Source organism: Polypterus senegalus, chromosome 5, assembly GCF_016835505.1.
Source record: "Polypterus senegalus isolate Bchr_013 chromosome 5, ASM1683550v1, whole genome shotgun sequence".
NCBI lineage: Eukaryota > Metazoa > Chordata > Cladistia > Polypteriformes > Polypteridae > Polypterus > Polypterus senegalus.
In genome coordinates this window covers 49512802-49533588 of record NC_053158.1, presented here as the reverse complement: position 1 = coordinate 49533588, position 20787 = coordinate 49512802, and the positions used below count along the sequence as shown (strand labels likewise).

General features: G+C 36.8%; 1 protein-coding gene across 2 annotated transcripts in view; it reads right to left on the bottom strand.

Annotated features, from left to right (window-relative positions):
* sgk3 (serum/glucocorticoid regulated kinase family member 3) overlaps positions 1-20787 on the bottom strand; it is a 118774-nt gene that overhangs the window by 9243 nt on the left and 88744 nt on the right. For both annotated transcript variants that reach the window (XM_039754600.1, XM_039754601.1), the window contains exons 9-13: positions 18571-18654; positions 18356-18487; positions 12638-12750; positions 2624-2660; positions 1575-1661 (exon numbers count right to left, since the gene is read on the bottom strand). In XM_039754600.1, the coding sequence (XP_039610534.1) occupies positions 1575-1661; positions 2624-2660; positions 12638-12750; positions 18356-18487; positions 18571-18654 (453 nt within the window). The remainder of the gene's footprint in view (positions 1-1574; positions 1662-2623; positions 2661-12637; positions 12751-18355; positions 18488-18570; positions 18655-20787) is intronic.

The window sequence follows — 20787 nt, the reverse complement described above, 5'->3', positions numbered from 1 at the left end:
ATATTTAGAGCAAACCTAGGTTGGTCTACAATATTTCCCAAAGACACAGCTTTGATGTATTTTACCAAAATTCATGTACTCCTAACATCACCATTTGTAATTTGGTAAAAACTACTACTGAAATAAAGCAATAACATTTAGCCAAAATACTCCCAAAATAGATATTTAATAGATGTTGCCATTAATAGATAATGGTTACACACACAAAAACAATATCTATTATCAAGAAAAACTGATTGGTTAAATTAAAACACTTCTGTTTTTTGCATTTTTAAGTCCAAAGTGAAAATACTGCACCTTATAAAAATATGCATTATTCATCAGTGGTTGGTATAATAAGCATTATATTATTATATAATAAGCATATTTCAGCATTTTTATAACTTATTGTACTCTGGTGCAGCATATACTGCGTCCATTCCAAAAATATACTTAATTTTTTTCTAATTTAAAAATTTGTATTGTAAAGCCAATATTTACATATTGAGTATTTAATTAAGAATGAAAGCTCATTCTGCCTAATAAAGAAATATTTGTGTATATGTAAATGGAATCTGTGTAGCTTTGCAGCTGAGTTAGTGGGCAATGAAACTTTAAATTTAGCAGAGGAGATAAAATAATTTAGTATCTGGTGGCAGGACAGTGGCTAACTACTCCCAGAAAAACAGATGCACTTTTGGTTAAGGTATGCTAAGCCATAGTGTGCAGACTGTATTCATGGACTTCAGTGAGTCATTAAGCATTCTGGATGTGGCGAGTTCAGCAGAGCAATATCCTCAGCAGCCAATTTAAAGAGCTGAAAGCTGTTAAAATGGGATGGTGTAAAGTGGGGTTGATAATTTTGAAAATGTTAAGAGAAAAACTCAAAAAAGCGGTTATCAATCTAAAATGGTTTATATATAACAAAGCAAGATTTACGTTTGATGGCTGAGATCATTGCAAATGTTTCAATCTGCATTCTGAGAATGTCAAATTCCACATTTTGGAGTAGAATGCAATTTAATTCTGAGTTGTGGTAATCAGTAGCGCTACTAAGAAGCACTGCACTTTAAGAGTTGCACCCTGAGATCCTGTATTTTTTAGTTTGAGCATGTAAGGTATTTCTACATAATATGCTATTGTTTACAAAAAAACAAAATATTACGGATCACACCTTTAATCGCTAAGCAAATTTAAGTTGGATTCTTTACAGTGGCTGTTTATTTCCAAGAATTCTTCTAACTTGGCTGATGCTGTACATAAATCTAAGTTTTTCAGAAGCAGGATATTAAAACACCAGTGGGGAGTAATCTATGGCAGTAGGTGAGTCACTGCTGTCCTATAATTTGACAGTGACATCACTTCCAACATGGCCTCTGATGATGAACTGGATAGGGACTGAGAAATTAGAATGTAATCAATTGTTGAGTCCGAGTGATGTAGTTTGAAAAAGGAAAACAAGTTAGCTGATCGATTAAGCTTGTGATTTCAAAGAAAAAAAAAGGCATAAATGTAGAATAACACCCTACCACAGTCAGGTGCAGGACTCTTGAAATTATATATTAATTAAAGATTAATGTTTAAACAAAACTTACTTCTGGTGTCCCACAGAAAGTAGATGTGGTGTCAGCTCGTGATATTCCTTCCTTACATAGCCCAAAATCTGTTAAAACTACGTGCCCCTGTAAAAAAAACCATGAACAAAAAGATTTAACTTATTGAATGAAACAGAGAGAGAGAGAGAAAAAAAAAAGAGTACATCTTAATACTAGTCTTTAAATTCCTCGATGCCACGATAAAATGGTGAAAAGGTAAACAGTAAACTGCCTAGGGTTTAAATTTAAAGTTTAGGGTAGCAAAAACCAAAAAAAGGAAATTTCTGAATATTACAAATGGGCCTTCTTTAGGGAACAAATAATAGTTTACAGCCTACAGATGTTCTTCAGCAATTAAAGTAAATTAAGCCTTTCAAGTTGAAGGAAACAGTTTGCACAGGTGTCCCAACTTCTATTGATTACTTAAAACCCCTCTGTCTTAAAGCAGAATTGGAACAGACTGTGCTACTATATTCTCTACATTGGCAAGAAAACGGCAATTAACAAATAAAATGAGATAGAGAATTGCTACCATTAGATGTGTAGTGCTTTCATTTAGAGAAATTGTAAAAAAAAAAAAATAAATATCACAATGTCAGTGAGTACAGTGTCCTACACAATCCAAAGGCAATTGGTCACCGGAAGAAACTCTGATAGGAAGAGATATGGCCGACCCAAAGTCACAACCCAGTCAGAAGACAAACTTCTGATGGTCACCAGCTTGCATGATAGGCAAAGCACAACAGCTTCAAGTACAGTGCAACTGTGGTCGAGAGAATCAAATCTCAGTTTCTACTGCAAAGAGGAGACTTTGTGCAGTAGGTATGAGGGCGAGTGGCAATAAAAAAGCCATTCCTTAAAAGGACAAAGTAGGGTCTTGAAACACCTGCTGCAGACTGGAAGAAAGTCTTCTGGACCGATGAATCAAAATTTGAAATCTTCCGTTCATCAAGCAGGGTGTTCGTATGCCATTAAGTTGTTAAAAGGATGGTTCCTCAGTATGTGACACATTTTGAAACAAAAAAAACTAAAGGTTGTGGTTTACTTACTTCTGAGTCAAGTAGAATGTTCTCTGGTTTCAGATCCCTGTGAAAACAAAACCACAAATATTACTGACTTTCTTGTTATGAACAGAACCAGAAGTTACGCAATAGCAATAACGCAACTAGAAAAATGGTTATATTGTTGTTTAACTGGGATAGGGTGCTTTCCTACTAAGTACATAATGAGATTAAATTTACACATAAAGTACAGCAAATAATTTCTGGGATCAAATTGGACACAAAGTCTTCAAAAAAGATTTGTATCTGTAGAAACAACTCTGACTGATTTAAATCGAAAAATGTTGCTGCCAGATGCCTTGTTTGACTGTTTATTTAGAAATTCGGCTTTTCAATTAAAAAAAAGAGAAATTCTGAATCAGTATGTAAATAGTCAGAGCAAGCAGAGATTTAAAATATATTCTCTTATAAAGACAAGCTGATGGTATGTAGTATTGTTAGTGTGAACCATCTGCATATCTTCATCACCACTCAATTAAAACACACAACATTACTCTCGCAAGACATACAGTGCATCTGGAAAGTATTTACAGTGCATCACTTTTTCCACATGTTATGTTACAGCCTTATTCCAAAATGGATTAAATTCATTTTTTTCTCAGAATTCTACACACAACACCCCATAATGACAACATGAAAAAGTTTACTTGAGGTTTTTGCAAATTTATTAAAAATAAAAAAAACTGAGAAATCACATGTACATAAGTATTCACAGCCTTTGCTCAATACTTTATCAATGCACCTTTGGCAGCAATTAGAGCCGCAAGTCTTTTTGAATATGATGCCACAAGCTTGGCACACCTATCCTTGGCTAGTTTCGCCCATTCCTCTTTGCAGCACCTCTCAAGCTCCATCAGGTTGTATGGGAAGCGTCAGTGCTCAGCCTTTTTAAGATTTCTCCAGAGATGTTCAATCGGATTCAAGTCTGGGCTCTGGCTGGGCCACTCAAGGACATTCACAGAGTTGTCCTGAAGCCACTCCTTTGATATCTTGGCTGTCTGCTTACAGTCTGAGGTCAAGAGCGCTCTGGAGCAGATTTTCATCCAGGATGTCTCTGTACATTGCTGCAGTCATCTTTTCCTTTATCCTTACTAGTCTCCCAGTTCCTGCCGCTGAATAATATCCCCACAGCATGATGCTGCCACCACCATGCTTCACTGTAGGGATGGTATTGGCCTGGTGATGAGCGGTACCTGGTTTCCTCCAAACGTGATGCCTGGTATTCACACCAAAGAGTTCAATCTTTGTCTCATCAGACCAGAGAGTTTTGTTTCTCATGGTCTGAGAGTCCTGCAGGTGCCTTTTGGCAAACTCCAGGCAGGCTGCCATGTGCTTTTTACTAAGGAGTGGCTTCCGTCTGGCCACTCTACCATACAGGCCTGATTGGTGGATTGCTGCAGAGATGGTTGTCCTTCTGGAAGGTTCTCCTCTCTCCACAGAGGACCTCTGGAGCTCTGACAAAGTGACCATCGGGTTCTTGGTCACCTCCCTGACTAAGGCCCTTCTCCCCCAATCGCTCAGTTTAGATGGCCGGCCAGCTCTAGGAAGAGTCCTGGTGGTTTCAAACTTCTTCCACTTATGGATGATGGAGGCCACTGTGCTCATTGGGACCTTCAAAGAAGCAAAAATTTTCTGTAGCCTTCCCCAGATTTGTGCCTCGAGACAATCCAGTCTCGGAGGTCTACAGACAATTCCTTTGACTTCATGCTTGGTTTGTGCTCTGATATGAACTGTCAACTGTGGGACCTTATATAGACAGGTGTGTGCCTTTCCAAATCATGTCCAATCAACCGAATTTACCACAGGTGGACTCCAATTAAGCTGCAGAAACATCTCAAGAATGATCAGGGGAAACAGGATGCACCTGAACTCAATTTTGTGCTTCATGGCAAAGGCTGTGAATACTTATGTACATGTGCTTTCTCAATTTTTTTATTTTTAATAAATTTGCAAAAACCTGAAGTAAACTTTTTTTTCACATTGTCATTATGGGGTGTTGTGTGTAGAATTCTGAGGAAAAAATGAATTTAATCCATTTTGGAATAAGGCTGTAACATAACAAAATGTGGAAACAGTGATGCACTGTAAATACTTTCCGGATGCACTGTATGTCTATAGATTGTTCTATTTGAAATGAACTCAGAATAATTATTTTTGCATCCTCTCTGTAAGTCTTGTGAAACAAATGGCACTCTTAGCTATCCGCGGATGAGAACTGAAACATAATGATTGACCATAGGGAAGGAAATAATTTTACTGACTGAAGCCCAGGGGCATTTTGCAAACATTTACTAAAAAATTACATAATACCTTATAAGAATGATGAAATTGATTATTTAGTCTCATTAACAGCAGGAACAAAAATGACAAAATAAGCAGAGTATAAATTCAATTTCCTTTTTTACACTATTACAAAACTGACAAAACTTTAGCAAAAGACAATATATTGATCCACTGAAAAGAAAGCAGGCAAGTCAAATCAAGGACAAATTTATAGCCATCAACAGTCATTTTGTTAGTTTGATTCTATGTTGCAATTAACACATTTGCTTTATTAAAGACATTTACAGTATGTTAAAAAATGAATGAAATAGTAACCTATTGTAACTGGACTTTTACTTCAAAGCCCCAGATTTCAATTGTGATCCATAATAAACACTTCTCCATGATAAGCACAATAGTATAACAGCAGGCAAACTAGCAGGAGTGATACAGCAGAAGTGACATAGAACACCATCCATACAGAAATAAAAGGATCACTGTGGCTACAGATGGGCTTTTTCAGGCTGACAAAGTTAATTTTATAAGAGAGACCAGTGCAGTGACCAATAAAGGCTGGACAAGAAAGGGACCAATTTTAAAGTGTTGGATGAGAGACTGATCACAACAAACAAACAGGAGCCAAGCAGGAAAGAAGAGCATTATACTGTAAAAATTGTTACTGTAATACAGGAGGGTCCTCAAGTTCAGTTTTGGAGGGTCACAGTGTCTGCTTTTTTTTGTTTTATAACCCAGATGCACAATTACTTTAGAAGTCAATTGTTGCCAATAATAGAACTTATTTCATTTTATGGTTTGTTAGTGCTTTTTATTCCATTATTTAAAACCATTCTTATATTGTGGATGTATTTTTCCCCTGAGGAACTTCCAAATGTTTTGCGACCCTGAGCAGATTAGTAACACTCGTTCCTTCACTTTTTCTCTTAAATTTATTTCTACACATTTTATCAAACAAAATATTTGACGATGGACATATACATAAATGGGACCAAGTCAGATCTTTTTTTATCCAGTTCAGTCCTGGAAGTCCACTGTAGCTGCAGTTTTTCGATTAGTTTAATTATCAGTGACTCATTTTATCTTAATTAATCACATTGTTTAATTAGCTGTTCATTTTTCCTCCTGTACTGCATATAGGAAACTATACATTTCTGGGAAATTTAGAAGTCCTTTGTGTTTTTGCCAGGCTTAACACCATTTTGTTATTTTCCTGTTAATTTGCCTTTTTTCCAGTGGACACTACTCCCTTAATTGTAATCAACTAATATCAATTAATAAAAAGAGGAGAGGAGATGCCTGGGTAAACGACACCAAAAGACTGCAGCTTTTCATAGATAGCATTCCTGCTAGTAATTAATGGCTTAAATAACCAGAACACCCAGAAAATCAAAGTGAAAATTATGGTGGTGATGTCAATAAAAATATTAAAGTAACATACATAAACATTTGCTACACTTCAATACAAATTTATGAAACTGTTTTGTTATTTATGACTTGAAACCAAAACGAAGAAACTAGGGGGAAAAAATAACCCCTTTTGTAGTACAGGTACAATTCCGCTAAAAAGAACTCCCAGGGACCTAAAAAATATTTTGTTGTAATGAGATTCTGTATTTGTTACTATAGTGCTTTCTTTAACTTGTGTCCAGGTGTTTGCAATCATTTCAATAGCTTCTTGTGCATTAATTTTAATCTCCTCCTGCCTAAAAGTATGATGACGAGAATTTTTCTCAGCATTTCCATGCCATAATACACTTTCAGGTTGCGAACGATGCCCAAATCCAATGGCTGAAGCACTGCTGTGCAATTGGGTGAGAGGAATTCAACGTGAACATTATCTAAATGTGGAAGCATGTTGTGTGCAGCACACTTATCAATCAGAAGCCGAATCATCCTTTTCTTCTTCCTATTGTGAGGTTTCTGAACACTTTTGGGATCCCCCCACTCCTCACTCAACGGGAACGACACGCTGAAGTGTGATTGCAGCGTCTGTGGAAGATTGTCTGTCTGTTGCTGGGGCAGGGCAATAGCAGGCTCACAGCGGTGCAGTGAAGCGCCACAGAAGCAAATCATAAAAGATCGGGGTCGCGCTATAAGTCCCTGTCTTGCACCCCAAAACATGAGGCTTAGTCGCAGTACTTTAGCAAAACCAGCTTTATTCAGCTTGAAGCAGGAACGGTAGTTATTTACTGTAGCATGATCTGCCACTCTGCTATACACAGACACAGCAGTCAGGCAGGGTCGTGGCCAGGTCAGTGACCAAGTAATCCTGTTATCTGCATTTACAATGTCTGTGCTCCTAACCTTGCATCACCCATCGAGATCTTTTCTGTTTATTTTGGCGGAGATGCGCAGCATAGTTGTGATCCTGCTATTTCCCCGTACAGACACGGAGATCGCACTTTGGGACGCTCTTCGCCGTGCTGTCTAGTTGTGGGAGGTCCCAAGAGAGTTTACAAACCTCACATTTTTTGAATGAGTGCCACTTTAAAAGGAATGTTTCTTGGACGAGCATCACTGAACCACATTTGTTCTAGTTTGAAGAAAGAAAAAATAGTGTTTCTGTTTGGAGATCGTTGTGCACAATTGAGCCACGACCATAGAACTAGCTGCTCTGTGGCCGATTCATTCAGGCATTTCAAGGTCTTTTGTGCACTTCGTTGCAATGAAAGTATCTGCTGAATGTACTTTGTAGTAACGAGATTTCTATAGACTCACGTCATATGGGGAAGCTGTCGGGACCATAAAAATACTTCGTTGTAATGAAAATTTCATTGCAAAGCTATTCGTTGCAACGGAATTTTACCTGTATTTGCATTTAATACCGGTAACATTGTCCCATACAGCTTATTAAATGAATTATGGAAATGCAAAATGGTCCTCTAAATTACAGTGACCAGACGTCCCGGTTTACCCGGGACAGTCCCTATTTTTGGATCACCTGCCCCGGCATCCCCGAAAGATCAGGAAATGTCCCGGCCTATGGCGTTTTCCGACAAAATGCGTATTTTTCCCTAGAGGCCTAGACCCCATTCAGTCTTTCCGATTCCAAATCATACTTTCTACCCATCATGACGTCAGACGGTTAGTCGACCTTCTTCAGTCGGAGGGCGGAAGCGGACGCATCGTCGGATGGTATCAGCCCTGCCTTGTGATAAGACACGTTTTGGCTATGCTACGCTCTGAGCCAGCAATTATCTTATTATATTATCTTATTATTCCTGCTCTGAGCCCGATATAAGAGCTGATGCCTGATTCAGTCATTCACTCGTCAATACGGCGTTCACGTTTTCACTGAAGTTAAAGCTTAAACTTAAAAGAGTTAAACTTGCCAATTTATTTTGTAGGACAAAATTAAAAGTGCTGAAAAAGTTTTTTTTTTCTTTAATTTTACCTCTTTATTCTTTAAGTACCACTGTACACACTTTACTGTATAGTCTCAAGTCTGCAGACTGTACTCTCTGTAAATTTTGTCATAGTTGTGAATCTGATAATATTAATTTATATATTAATAGTGAATGAATATTTGACACAAGTCACAACAACATTTGCGGATGCTTGCCTGTTATTTACACTTACAGCTGAATTTTTTTTGTTTTCCTTTAGTTTCGAGTGCAGAGTGACATTGCTTCTTCCCTTGCCTCTGGAATTTGGTTTGCTGTTTCTTCTTTTGAAGTCGGGACATGCACTAGCAGTAGCACATGTACGTGGATGCAATATTGTGAATGAAGCACGTTTATCCTGCAAATGTAACTGACCTAATAATGTACACTAATGAGTTTATTTGCTCTTCAGGAAAGCGTGTCTTTCAGTCAATTTTCACGAATTGTTTTTGGCAAGATCTCGCCTGTAATTTCTCGAAAAATAGCATACAATGGTATAGAACCCTACTTTGAAAATGGGTATATGTTTGTGGTTTAATAATATGAGTGTTTCAAATGGAAGAAAGTCGTACAGAATAAGATGCAGGAAACACGAAAATAGGCATTTCGATTATTAAAGTCTATCTGGCTTCTGGGGGCTCCACCCCCCTGGCCCCCTGCCTGGTGTCCCAGGTTGCCCCCAGAAAAATCTGGTCACTGTATCTAAATGATTGCAGGTACCTGTGCATAAAAAACACTGAAATAGGCATGCAAAATATTTTCCAACTGTTCATTAATAAAAGATCTCTCTGGTTGTTGGTCATTAATTTTGTTGCTTAATTGTGAACCATCTTCGTGTGTCCATGTGCAGCAGAGTTAATGAAGTATTAGGCATTGCTTGCAAGAAAGTCAGATGGTGTACTCCATGGTGGTAGTTTTAGACATATTCTTTCTTCATATACATAAGTTCACAACGCAGATGCTGGCCAGCAGGCTTGTTGTCCTAAATATCGATATAACAGACTTATGCATCAGAACAATTTAAAAGTCTTTTTTTTTTTCCTGATATGACAAATGCCACCACACAGACCACTCAACTCACACTTGTGGTTCACACACCACATTTGGAGGACCACTAATACAAGTTTTTATTCTGGCTTTTTATTACTAACTAGGCATTAAGCCCGTTAAAATAACGGGCGCTAGAACAGTAGTGCATAAACATTTGTATGAACAGTCTATATTAAATGGCAAGGGACCTTGTATGTGGCTGTAATATGTGTCACTGTATTGTGTGCCTTTAATTTCTCTCTCAGTAATACTGGTTTGTATTTATGTGAAATGCCTGTAATTTTATCTGACAGTAATACAGTGGAACCTCGGTTCACGATCATAATCCGTTCCAGACCGTATGAACTGTATGTAAATATATATTTTTTTAAGTTTTTAAGCACAAATATAGTTAACTATACCATAGAAAGCACAGCGTAATAGTAAACTAAATGTAAATTTGCACTATAGCCTTATGACCCGCTCGCTAAAAACTCTTTTTAATGAGTTTTAAGCACAGGGGAAAAAAATGAACATTTGAAAAATCTGTATTTTAATAAACAACCAAGAAAAGTAACATTGCAACAATGCACGCGCGTGCCTGTGTGTGTCTCTCTCTCTCTCTCTCTCTCTCTCTCTCGCGCGCGCACGCGCCTTTGTGTGTGTCTCTTAAGCGCACGCCTCTGTGTCTGTCTGTCTCTCGCCTGTGTGTGTGTAAGTGTGTCTGTCTGTCACACGTGCCTGTTTGTCTCGCGTGTGTGTGTGTGTGTGTGTGACTCGTATGTGTGTGTGTGTGTCTCTCTGCACAGGGAATGCACAGGAAGAGACTGAACACGTGCTGTGTGGCCCCACGCATGCGCACTTCACCAGAAGACACACACACACACACACACACGGACACTGGACGCACACAAGGGTTTTATTAAAGAGGATGATACTAGGCATTAAGCTCGTTACAATAACGGGCGCTAGAACAGTATTGCATAAACATTATTAGGAACAGTCTATATTAAATGGCAAGGGACCTTGACCTCATTCTGTTTGGTGTCTTAATTTTTTTGTTAAAAATATTTTTGCAAGAAGCCTAAAGTAAAATAATATTAAAAATAAAATAGAAACGTATACGACAATACAGTAAGTATTATTAATATTGCCTTAGTGTAAAACTTTATAACAATCTGTAATACACAATATCTGAAGAAGATATTTAGGAAAATGTTTTTAATTTTTTACCTGAGGAAATTTTTCAATAAAATTTCATTCTAGACAACTTTTTTGTAAACACTCTTGTTCAGGACCATCTACAACGTTGACAACAACATCTGTAAAACTTCTAACTCTTGATAATGCAACATAACTGACCGTGGCTGAATACTGGTTCTGGCAAATAAATGGCAACTTTTTCTAAGGTTTGCCCTTGAGCTTTATTAATTGTTATGGCAAAGGCTAATGTAGCTGGAAATTGTCGCCTTCTTATGGTAAAGGGTAAATTAGTAGAGGATAGAGCCAAATCAATACAGGGAATATTCTGACGCTCATTTTCATTTTTACAATTGATCTATTTGCTCGTATTTTTCTTTGCCTTTCAGCCTTTCTTTTGCTGATGTTTACTTGCTGAGCTGACCGTTCTTCCAGATGTTGCTTATCTACGATTTGAGTGTCTGTGTCTTTTGTCCTACTTGACGCGTCCTTTTTTTTTGGGTGGCATGTTGTTAGTAGATAGTTAGTTAGTATGTGTGGCGTCTCCCCAGCAATGGATTTTATGTGCGCGGCCGCGACTACCCAATCAGCACTCACCCCAGCAATACTGTCCTTTATTTGCCTATCATGCGCGGTCGCGGCTACGCCATTCACTGTGTGCCCAGCTTCCAGTGTGGGACATGGCACAAGCGGCCTACTCTCGGACTTTAAGACCACAATCTTAAACATTTTTCTTGAGAATTTGCATATTCTTGAAATGTTTAGAAAGAATTTGGACTGATGTTTAGCTTGGTCTGTGAGACATTTATCTTATGTACGTATTATGGCATCTAGAGAAGTCTGTTTCTACAGAATATGTGTCATGTTAGAGTTTCTTCATATCTTCTCCTTCATTACCACTGCACTCTTGGACATGTGCTTTATATTTTTAACTTGCTAGTTTTGTTTTTGACTTTACATAACAACTAATGATTTTGTCTTTGGTGGAGTTTTCATTTAACAATACAGAAATACAAGTATCATGTTGCTATGATTGATATTCTGGATTAAGACATATTTGTTGTACCAGCACTTAAAACATATCGCAACACTTTCAACTATCATTTACAAACCTATGAAACAGCAATATAAATCTATTAAGCATCTGTTTTAATTAGATATCAATTTATTTCTAATTAAATATTTTAAGCAAGGGAAGTGGTCAACTGTTGCTTTAGTGTTCAAGGTGCCAGAGTTGTCTATCCAAAGCCCTGTCACATTTTGGGGTGGCTGGTTCTCTTACTACATCTCAAAAGCATACATGTAATGTTGTTATTTGGGCAGAGTGTGCTCAGTGTTAAGTATTGCATCCTAAAGGGGCTTGTGCTCCATCTAGTGCAAGTTTCTGCTTATAGCTTGTGCTGCCGACCCCGTATTTATTATCATTTATGTGTGTTTAGGGAGAGAATGTAAATAATTATATGAATGCAAAGAATTATTATTATTATTGTTAATAGGGTTTTGGTTACTTTTAAACAGGAAACATATAGTGTATGGAAGCAAGGTACAAAATTATCTTTGGCTTTTATGACACATTGTTAAACTTGTACATTTGAGATAAATACAAGTATAGCATACGCTACACATGTTCACATTATACAGAGAAGACAAAGCTAAAAGGCCTGTTATGGAAATTAAGACAATTTATCATCATCATTTACAGCTTTCAACTACAAATATAAATCTTTAAAACAATTTTCCGGATTGCTTTATGCAAGGTGCTATGAATTATTATTATAGGCAACATGAATTATTACCAAGTTATATAGCTATAATAAAAGGTGACCTATAACCAAGTAGTTATTTTTGCCTTTGAAACCTATATCAGAACTGACTTAACATAATAAATAACAATAAATATAATAAACACATCAAGTGGAAGTCCCTGACAATTAAACAATAAAAATTAGGTATTGTGCAATTGCATATTCTATATAAAGTGATGTTCAACATCTTATAGAATGTACCATATAAAATGCATTCCTGGACTTCTGGGACAAATCAAGATAAAATTTATTTAACAAAGATGTCCAGCAAAGACAGGCCAAAAAAAAAAAAAAAAAAACGTTACCTGTATACAATTTTTAATGAATGCAAATAACCAAGTGCACTTGCAATTTCAGCAGCATAAAATCGTGCTCTCTGCTCTGGGAAGGTGCGTTCTCTTTGAAGATGAAAAAATAACTGAAAGCACATCATAGTAGAGGCATGAAAAAAATGAACTGATTTGAATATGCAGCATAAAGAAGCATCAATAATATTAGTCAAGGCACACATGCCAAACAGAATATGGCTATTTATTTTGTTTAAATTATACTTCTACTTTTTGATCTGCACTAATTTCTGCCATATCACCACATCTAAATCAAGCCACACTCTCAATATACAAATCATTGTCTTTTAGCCATGGTCTTCAAGTACCTCTGCAGATACTACTTTTGTTACACAGACAATTTCATAATGCAGACCAATTTTTGCCTGTAAATAAGCAGATTTTTAAGAAATGCAAATGGAGATACAGGATTCTTTCAAGTAAAGAAGCAACAGAGAATTAATTTGTATAGCAAATTACATATGGCTATTTATAGATTATGCCTCTTTAACCTTTTGTAAATATTATACTATCATACATTTATTATGGAGTGTGTAAATGTAAATGGTCTGTTTAGCCTTTAATGCATTTCAGCTATTGACTCTTTTAAAATGACATTCATCTGTGCCTTTTTTTTGGATTGGAATTAAGATGCTCTGTGGCTGGAACCTTGAATGAAAAGTTAATGATGAAAAAGTGTCAGAAACTTAACTGACAGTGCAAATTAAACACAAGGGTCCCTTTAATCTGGAAGGAGGCAGTGCCAAAAGGGATTTATTGAACAGTTTTCACTGATGATCCACACGTAGTTGGTGGAATTTATCACATTTGCAGGAAAATACCTACGTTCTGGTAGACTTCAGAATCCCATGGCCTAAGATTTTGCCACTAGATAGGAAAACTAAAGTCTTGTAACACAATACCTTCATTTTTACTAGATCTTCAAAGCAGGATTTTTAAATATGAATATTTTTAAAGAAATATAATAATGTTCAGTGAATTAGTCCTTCCTAACAGTGACAAAAATATACTGGAATAGCTTAATGCACTGAACAGAGGGCAATGGCATTACTTTGAGTATTTGATGGCTTATATAAAAGGTGACCTTTAGATATGCAACGCTTTGGGTAAACATTCCGTTCCTTATGGTGCTTGAGTGGGGAATTTCCATACAAACCTAATCATTAGTTCTGTGGTTTATTTTAGACAGATATTAAATTTACTAGTGCTTGACTCTTCTAGATAATTATACAGTACTTTCATTTCAGTTATAGATATATATACTGTAGAAGTATATGACTAAAATTAACTGCTTGCTTGTTGGCAAATCTATCAACTACCTACCTAAATATAAGCATATAGCTTGAGAAGCATAGTATGAAATTGATAAACTTAATGATTGTGCAAACTTGTACGAAAGACATTAATGCAGTACAATTTTGCAAATCAAGTTTATTTTACAATCTTGCTGAAAACATCTTGTTACAGTTTAAGCATTAAGTAGCTCTAAAAGAATTGGTACACTAATTTTTAGTGTTTGCTTCAAGCATATCGATGAAACTTTTTTTTTTTTGATCCCTGAAGATTTTCTTCCTCTATTATCACTTTATATGGAGTCGATGTGTCTGATGAACTTTCACCATACAGCTTGGTCCTGCACCTCCTCCTTAGTCAAGCCCTTTTCCTTCCAATATTCTTTCTCTTCCGCTGTACTTACATTCCTGTCACTATTTTGCCCACAAATTCATTGTCTTTCCTCATCACATGTCCAGACCATTTCAACCTACTTTCCTATACCTTCTCTGATATCTGTTCCAATTTTGTTGTAGCGGTAACTGTCTCATTTCTTATTGTCATTTTTTGTTAACTATACACTTTCACCTCAACATTCTCATTTCTTCCACATCAAACTTCTTCTCCTTCACTCTCTCTGCTGCTCATTTCTCAGCTCCATAGATCTGGTCTTGACACAGTCTTAAAAACGTCAATTCTTTCAACACATAATACTCCTGATGCCTTCTTCCAATTGTCCCATCCACACGGCACTCTGTGGATTATCTTTGCATTTAATTCTCCAACTTGAGCTACCACTGATCCAAGATATTTAAATTTATCCACTCTTTTCAATAGCTTTCCCTGTAGGCTAGCTTCAGAATCCTGATCATCATTAAACCTCAAATATTGTGTATTCTTTCTATTCACCTTCAATACTCTTATCTTCTAAAGCCTGGTGCTACACAACATGTCATCAGCAAAAGGAATCCAATAGAGGGATTGTTTTTTTATCCAACAACATATTTGTAACCAATTCAAAGAGGTCAGGACTTAAAGAAGATCCCTGGTTCAGACCTTCCTTAACCGTATCTTGTCTGTTACCCTAACATTGCTTTTTACAGGAGTCTTCACTTTCTTGTAAATATCCTGGACAGTCCTCACATACTTCTCTGGTACTTCTTTCTCTCTCATTCACCTCCAGAATTCTTGCTCATAAGCCTGCATCCATTCAATAAATATTATATGCAGACTTTCTGCTTTTTATTACGCTTCTCTAGGAGGTGTCAGAATATAAAGATTGCATTTAACCTACAAGATGTGTTCTGATTTGTCCTACTGTACACAGGAAAAGATGGCACAGATTACCTAGCCACTTTTCAATGTTCAGAATGGTTGGGAGTTTTTCCAAGATTTCTGTTAATCTTACCAAAAATTATTTTTCCCCCGTGTTTTAAAAATTAAGAAGGCACTCATTTTCAACTTGGTAGCAAAGATGATGATTCATCGGCATGATGACTTGGTTGGAATGACATCCTTCCTTACATTGTTTCTTGCCTAAATTGACCAATTGATGTTAATATTTGAAGAACAGTGATACATGTGTCAGTTATGATATATATTAGTTGTCCTTTCTAAGTTCATTTTAGTATTAAAGTAATTACTTATGTGACTTTAACATTTAGGAAAAGTATGCTAGAACGTCCAGGAGATTCACTGGAAGCTTTCAGTTTGCCTTTAAGTGATATACTTATTCCCCACTGGACCAACATTACTTCATAGTTCAAAGAAATTATATAATTCCCAAGAGCTAAAAACAAAATCCTACACGGAAAATAAGTCTGAAAACGAGAGGTTCTTGTCATAGAAGACTAACACCATGATTTGGAAAGCACAGACATCTTATTATTCTCTCACTCACACCCTGGCCTACAATACACTATAAACACTAAGAGAAGAATGTATTATGGAGTAATGTATAACGGAGTAGTATTAAAGAATATTTTGAAAAATCTGTTTGCAAATGGGTGACATTTATATTTTAATTCTATTCCCAACTATTAACACTGGTTGGGACACAAACAGATGATATTAAGAAGTGCTTCAGCATCACACTTTTAGGAAAATTAATACTCATTTCCTATAAATGCATTCTCAATTTTTGTGGTACCTAAAAGTACTCAAAAAAAATGATTACATTCCAAAGAAATAGGGCATTTTATACATTTCAGTTCCAGGAAGCTAATATCCTCATCAGGGTAGAGCAGTTCTAAATTATACTGGCCAGTAACTTGCAACATATTTTATTCAGGGTTTTTAATTATGGCAAATTGACCAAATGGTCTAATGTAAAATAAATAAATAAATAATGTGTGTGTGTGTATATATATATATATATATATATATATATATATATATATATATATATATATGTATATATATATATATGTATATGTATATATATATATATATATATATATATATATGTATATATATATATGTATATGTATATGTATATGTATATGTATATATATATATATATATATATATATATATATATATATATATATATATATATATATATAGATATATATATATATATATATATATATATACACTGCTCAAAAGAATTAAAGGAACACTTTTTAATCAGAGTATAGCATAAAGTCAATGAAACTTATGGGATATTAATCTGGTCAGTTAAGTAGCAGAGGGGTTGTTAATCAGTTTCAGCTGCTGTGGTGTTAATGAAATTAACAACAGATGCACTAGAGGGGCAACAATGAGATGACCCCAAAACAGGAATGGTTTAACAGGTGGAGGCCACTGACATTTTTCCCTCCTCATCTTTTCTGACTGTTTCTTCACTAGTTTTGTATTTGGCTACAGTCAGTGTCACTACTGGTAGCACAAGGTGATACCTGGACCCTACAGAGGTTGCACAGGTAGTCCAACTTCTCCAGGATGGCACATCAATACGTGTCATTGCCAGAAGGTTTGCTGTGTCTCCTGCACAGTCTCAAGGGCATGGAGGAGATTCTAGGAGACAAGCAGTTACTCTAGGAGAGCTGGAGAAGGCCATAGAAGGTCCATAACCCATCAGCAGAACCAGTATCTGCTCCTTTGGGCAAGGAGGAACAGGATGAGCACTGCCAGAGCCCTACAAAATGACCACCAGCAGGCCACTGGTGTGAATGTCTCTGACCAAACAACCAGAAAGACTTCATGAGGGTGACCCAAGGGCCCCATGTCCTCTAATGGGCCCTGAGCTCACTGCCCAGCAGCATGCAGCTCGATTGGCATTCGCCATAGAATACCAGAATTGGCAGATGCACCACTGGTGCCCTGTGCTTTTACAGATGAGAGCAGGTTCACCCTGAGCACGTGACAGAAGTGAAAGGGTCTGGAGAAGCCATGGAGAACATTATGCTGCCTGTAACATCATTCAGCATGAGCTGTTTGGTGGTGGGTTAATGATTGTCTGGGGAGGCATATCCATGGAGGATCACACAGACCGCTACAGGCTTGACAAAGGCACCTTGGCTGCCATTAGGTATCAGGATGAAATCCTTGGACCCATTGTCAGACCCTATGCTGGTACAGTGGCTCCTGGTGCACGACAATTCCTGGCCTCATGTGGTGAGAGTATGCAGGCAGTTCCTGGAGGATGAAGGAATTGATACCATTGACTGGCCACCACACTTTCCTGACCTAAATCCAATAGAACACCTCTGGGACATTATGTTTTGGTCCATCCAATGCCCCAGGTTGCACCTCAGACTGTCCAGGAGCTCAGTGATGCCCTGGTCCAGATCTGGGAGGAGATCCCCCACAACACCATCTGTCATCTCATTAGAAGCATGCACCAATGTTGTCAGGCATGTATACAAGAACACAGAGGCCATACAAAGTGCTACGTACAATTTTGAGTTGCTGCAATTAAATTTTGGCAAAATGGACTAGCCTGCCACATAATTTTTTCACTCTGATTTTTGGGGTGTCTTTGAATTCAGGGCTCTGTAGGTTGATCATTTTCATTTCCATCAAACGATGTGGCATCCTTTCGCTCCTAACACATTACCCAGTCTATATCAGTATAGATATCCAGGAGGATTTCTTTTTCCCATTGAGATCTGATGTGTTTTCAAAGTGTTCCTTTAATTTTTGAGCAGTTTATATATATATATATATATATATATATATATATATATATATATATATATATATATATATATATACATATATATATATACATACACAAATATACATATACATACACACACCTATACTCTGAAACAAAAACTGGATTCTTTGTCAAAGTAAAAGCACAGCATTATTTAGGATATTAATAAAGAGGTAAATTTAGGCAATGACTCAGAAAAAAAACAAAATGACATCACAACTTAATTATTTGCTGTTTCCTACCTCTCCTCCGTTAATGAAATCCAGTACAAAGTACAGCTTGTCTGCTGTTTGGAATGAGTAATGCAGTCCAACCAAAAAAGGATGTTTGACGTTCTTTAGCAATACATTTCGCTCAGCCATTATGTGTTTTTGCTGAAGAAAAACAGTATAAAAAAAAATTAGGACAGTTACGGAGAGGTGATGATGCCTTGTATCACAGTTTACAAATTTCTTACCTCTCTCCTATTTAAAATAATTCTCTTCTGTAAAACTTTGATTGCATAGAATTTCCCATCTAGTTTATGTTTTGCAAGAAGAACCTTTCCAAACACATAATGAGACAAAATTTTAAATGTACATGTGTATATAAGCATGACAATCAACAGGTAGTCAAACTAAGCAAAACACATCACACTGTAAAAGGAAACCAAACCCATGGTGTTGCTATCACCACCATTTCTGTTTCCAACCTGTAATAGAGCATTGAAATCATAGGGAGCCTTGAGTTGAAAGGAAAATGTACATTACAGGAACAGCAAGACACACATTTTTTTTAGTTTAAACAACTAATATTGCATGCATCTTTGTCAGTATGAGCTATGAATAATATAGTTAGGTTGCAGATTACCTAAGGAATTAAAGGAAGCTGGGGTATTAGCAGTCAATAAAGTATTCATCTATAGGTGTTCTTCACATGGAGTCTTCCAACAAAACAAGGTAATATTTACAAAAAGCAAATATTGATTTGGTAAAATGGAAATGATAGTCTTACAAGAGTATGAAAACACTTTGAGAGTCTTATATAAGACCAATCATTAAATGACAGCAGATTAACCAATGCCTCACTACTCATCTAACATATTTTCTAACCAGTAAGAGAAATAGGATACAGTAATATAGAGCCAAAATTTAGCAAACTTCCCAGTGCTTACAGACTTGCTTATGATGTACACATATGAGTCCTGGCAGTGGGAAAGAATATTGGAGGTTGATATGAAACCTTTTTTTTATTCTGCTATGGCACAGCAAACAGCAGACTTTGGGCTTCCATTTGTGTTGCGCAAAATACATGTTTTCTTTCTTTCTTTGCCGCCACTTTGTAGGCATTATACTCCCAGATGAGCACTCATTGTTGTCAACTGTGGCCTACACAGGAGCCTGTCCCTACAACTTATATATAATCTTACATTACACAACTGACTTTCATGCACATGCACTGCAAATTCACTATGACACACTAAGATTATGTAAATGAAGGCTACACTTGCAGATTGCTAAAAAAAAGTTGTATAGTGCAACGATAGCCTCACTCAACACTAACAAGAAACCAAAAAACAACTATCCACTAAATATGACAAGTATACAATATAAATAACAACATGTATCTGTCACAATAAATGGTGGTTTAGCAACCTAGTGACTTGTGGCTAAGAGTATCAATGATGGTAATAGTGCAAGTACTAACAGTACTATGATCTTTGGCAGAACGAAGTAGGGAAAAAAAGCAGGATGACTAAGGTCTTTAATAATACTGTATTCATATATGTTTCAAACAGAACAGAACCATACGAGAGTTATAGTTTGAGCTGATTTCACCACCTGCTGTAGTGCTTTATGTTCTAGAGCTGAGAAAGTGCTATTTGAGGATGTTATGCATCCAATGAATATAGATTCCTCTCTCCTCCAAATAAGTTGGTGAGCACAGGTGGAGGTATGTAGGATCTCCTCAGAAGTCCAAAAAAAGTAAAAGAAATTATGAGCCTTCTTAACTAAATTGCGTCTCTTTAAGATCACTGGTGATGGTCATTCCAAGAAATTTAAAATAGCTAACCATCTCCACTGCATGTTTTCTGAAACAGCCTGGAGTATGGTCTTCTTCCTTAAGTCTGTAACAGGCTCCTTGATTTTGCTGACTTTAACAGGGAGACTGTTGCCTTGGCCCCAGGTCAGAAGACATGATGGAGCTGTGGCCACACTGATACAGGTGAATGATGAGTACATCAATGAGTACAGTATTTAGTGAATCTGAGATTCACACCTTACATATCACTCTCACACCCACTTAAACCAAACTGGGGATGTGAAATGGATGGGCCATAGCCCATGTCTTCTAAATCCATCAACCCTCTAAGTATTATTCTGAATATGCTTTTCTCAATTCAGAATAGTGGGAAATCAGAGTCCGTCCTAGAAGCCGGTGGCACAGGAGAGCAACTTTGGAAAAGTTGCCAGTCTGTTGTACGGAATTTTCACATTAAAAATATACTCATCCACAAAGGGGTCATTTAAAGTCACCAAACAATCTGTCGCAAGAAACAAACGTCAACAGCAGAACCCATGCAATGGGTTCACACGCACACTCCACAAAAAGGTCATATGAGCTAAGATGTATAAGCGGTGTGTTAATGGCAGTGCTGCCTGCCTGCTGCATCTGATTGGATGGTCTGGGAAAT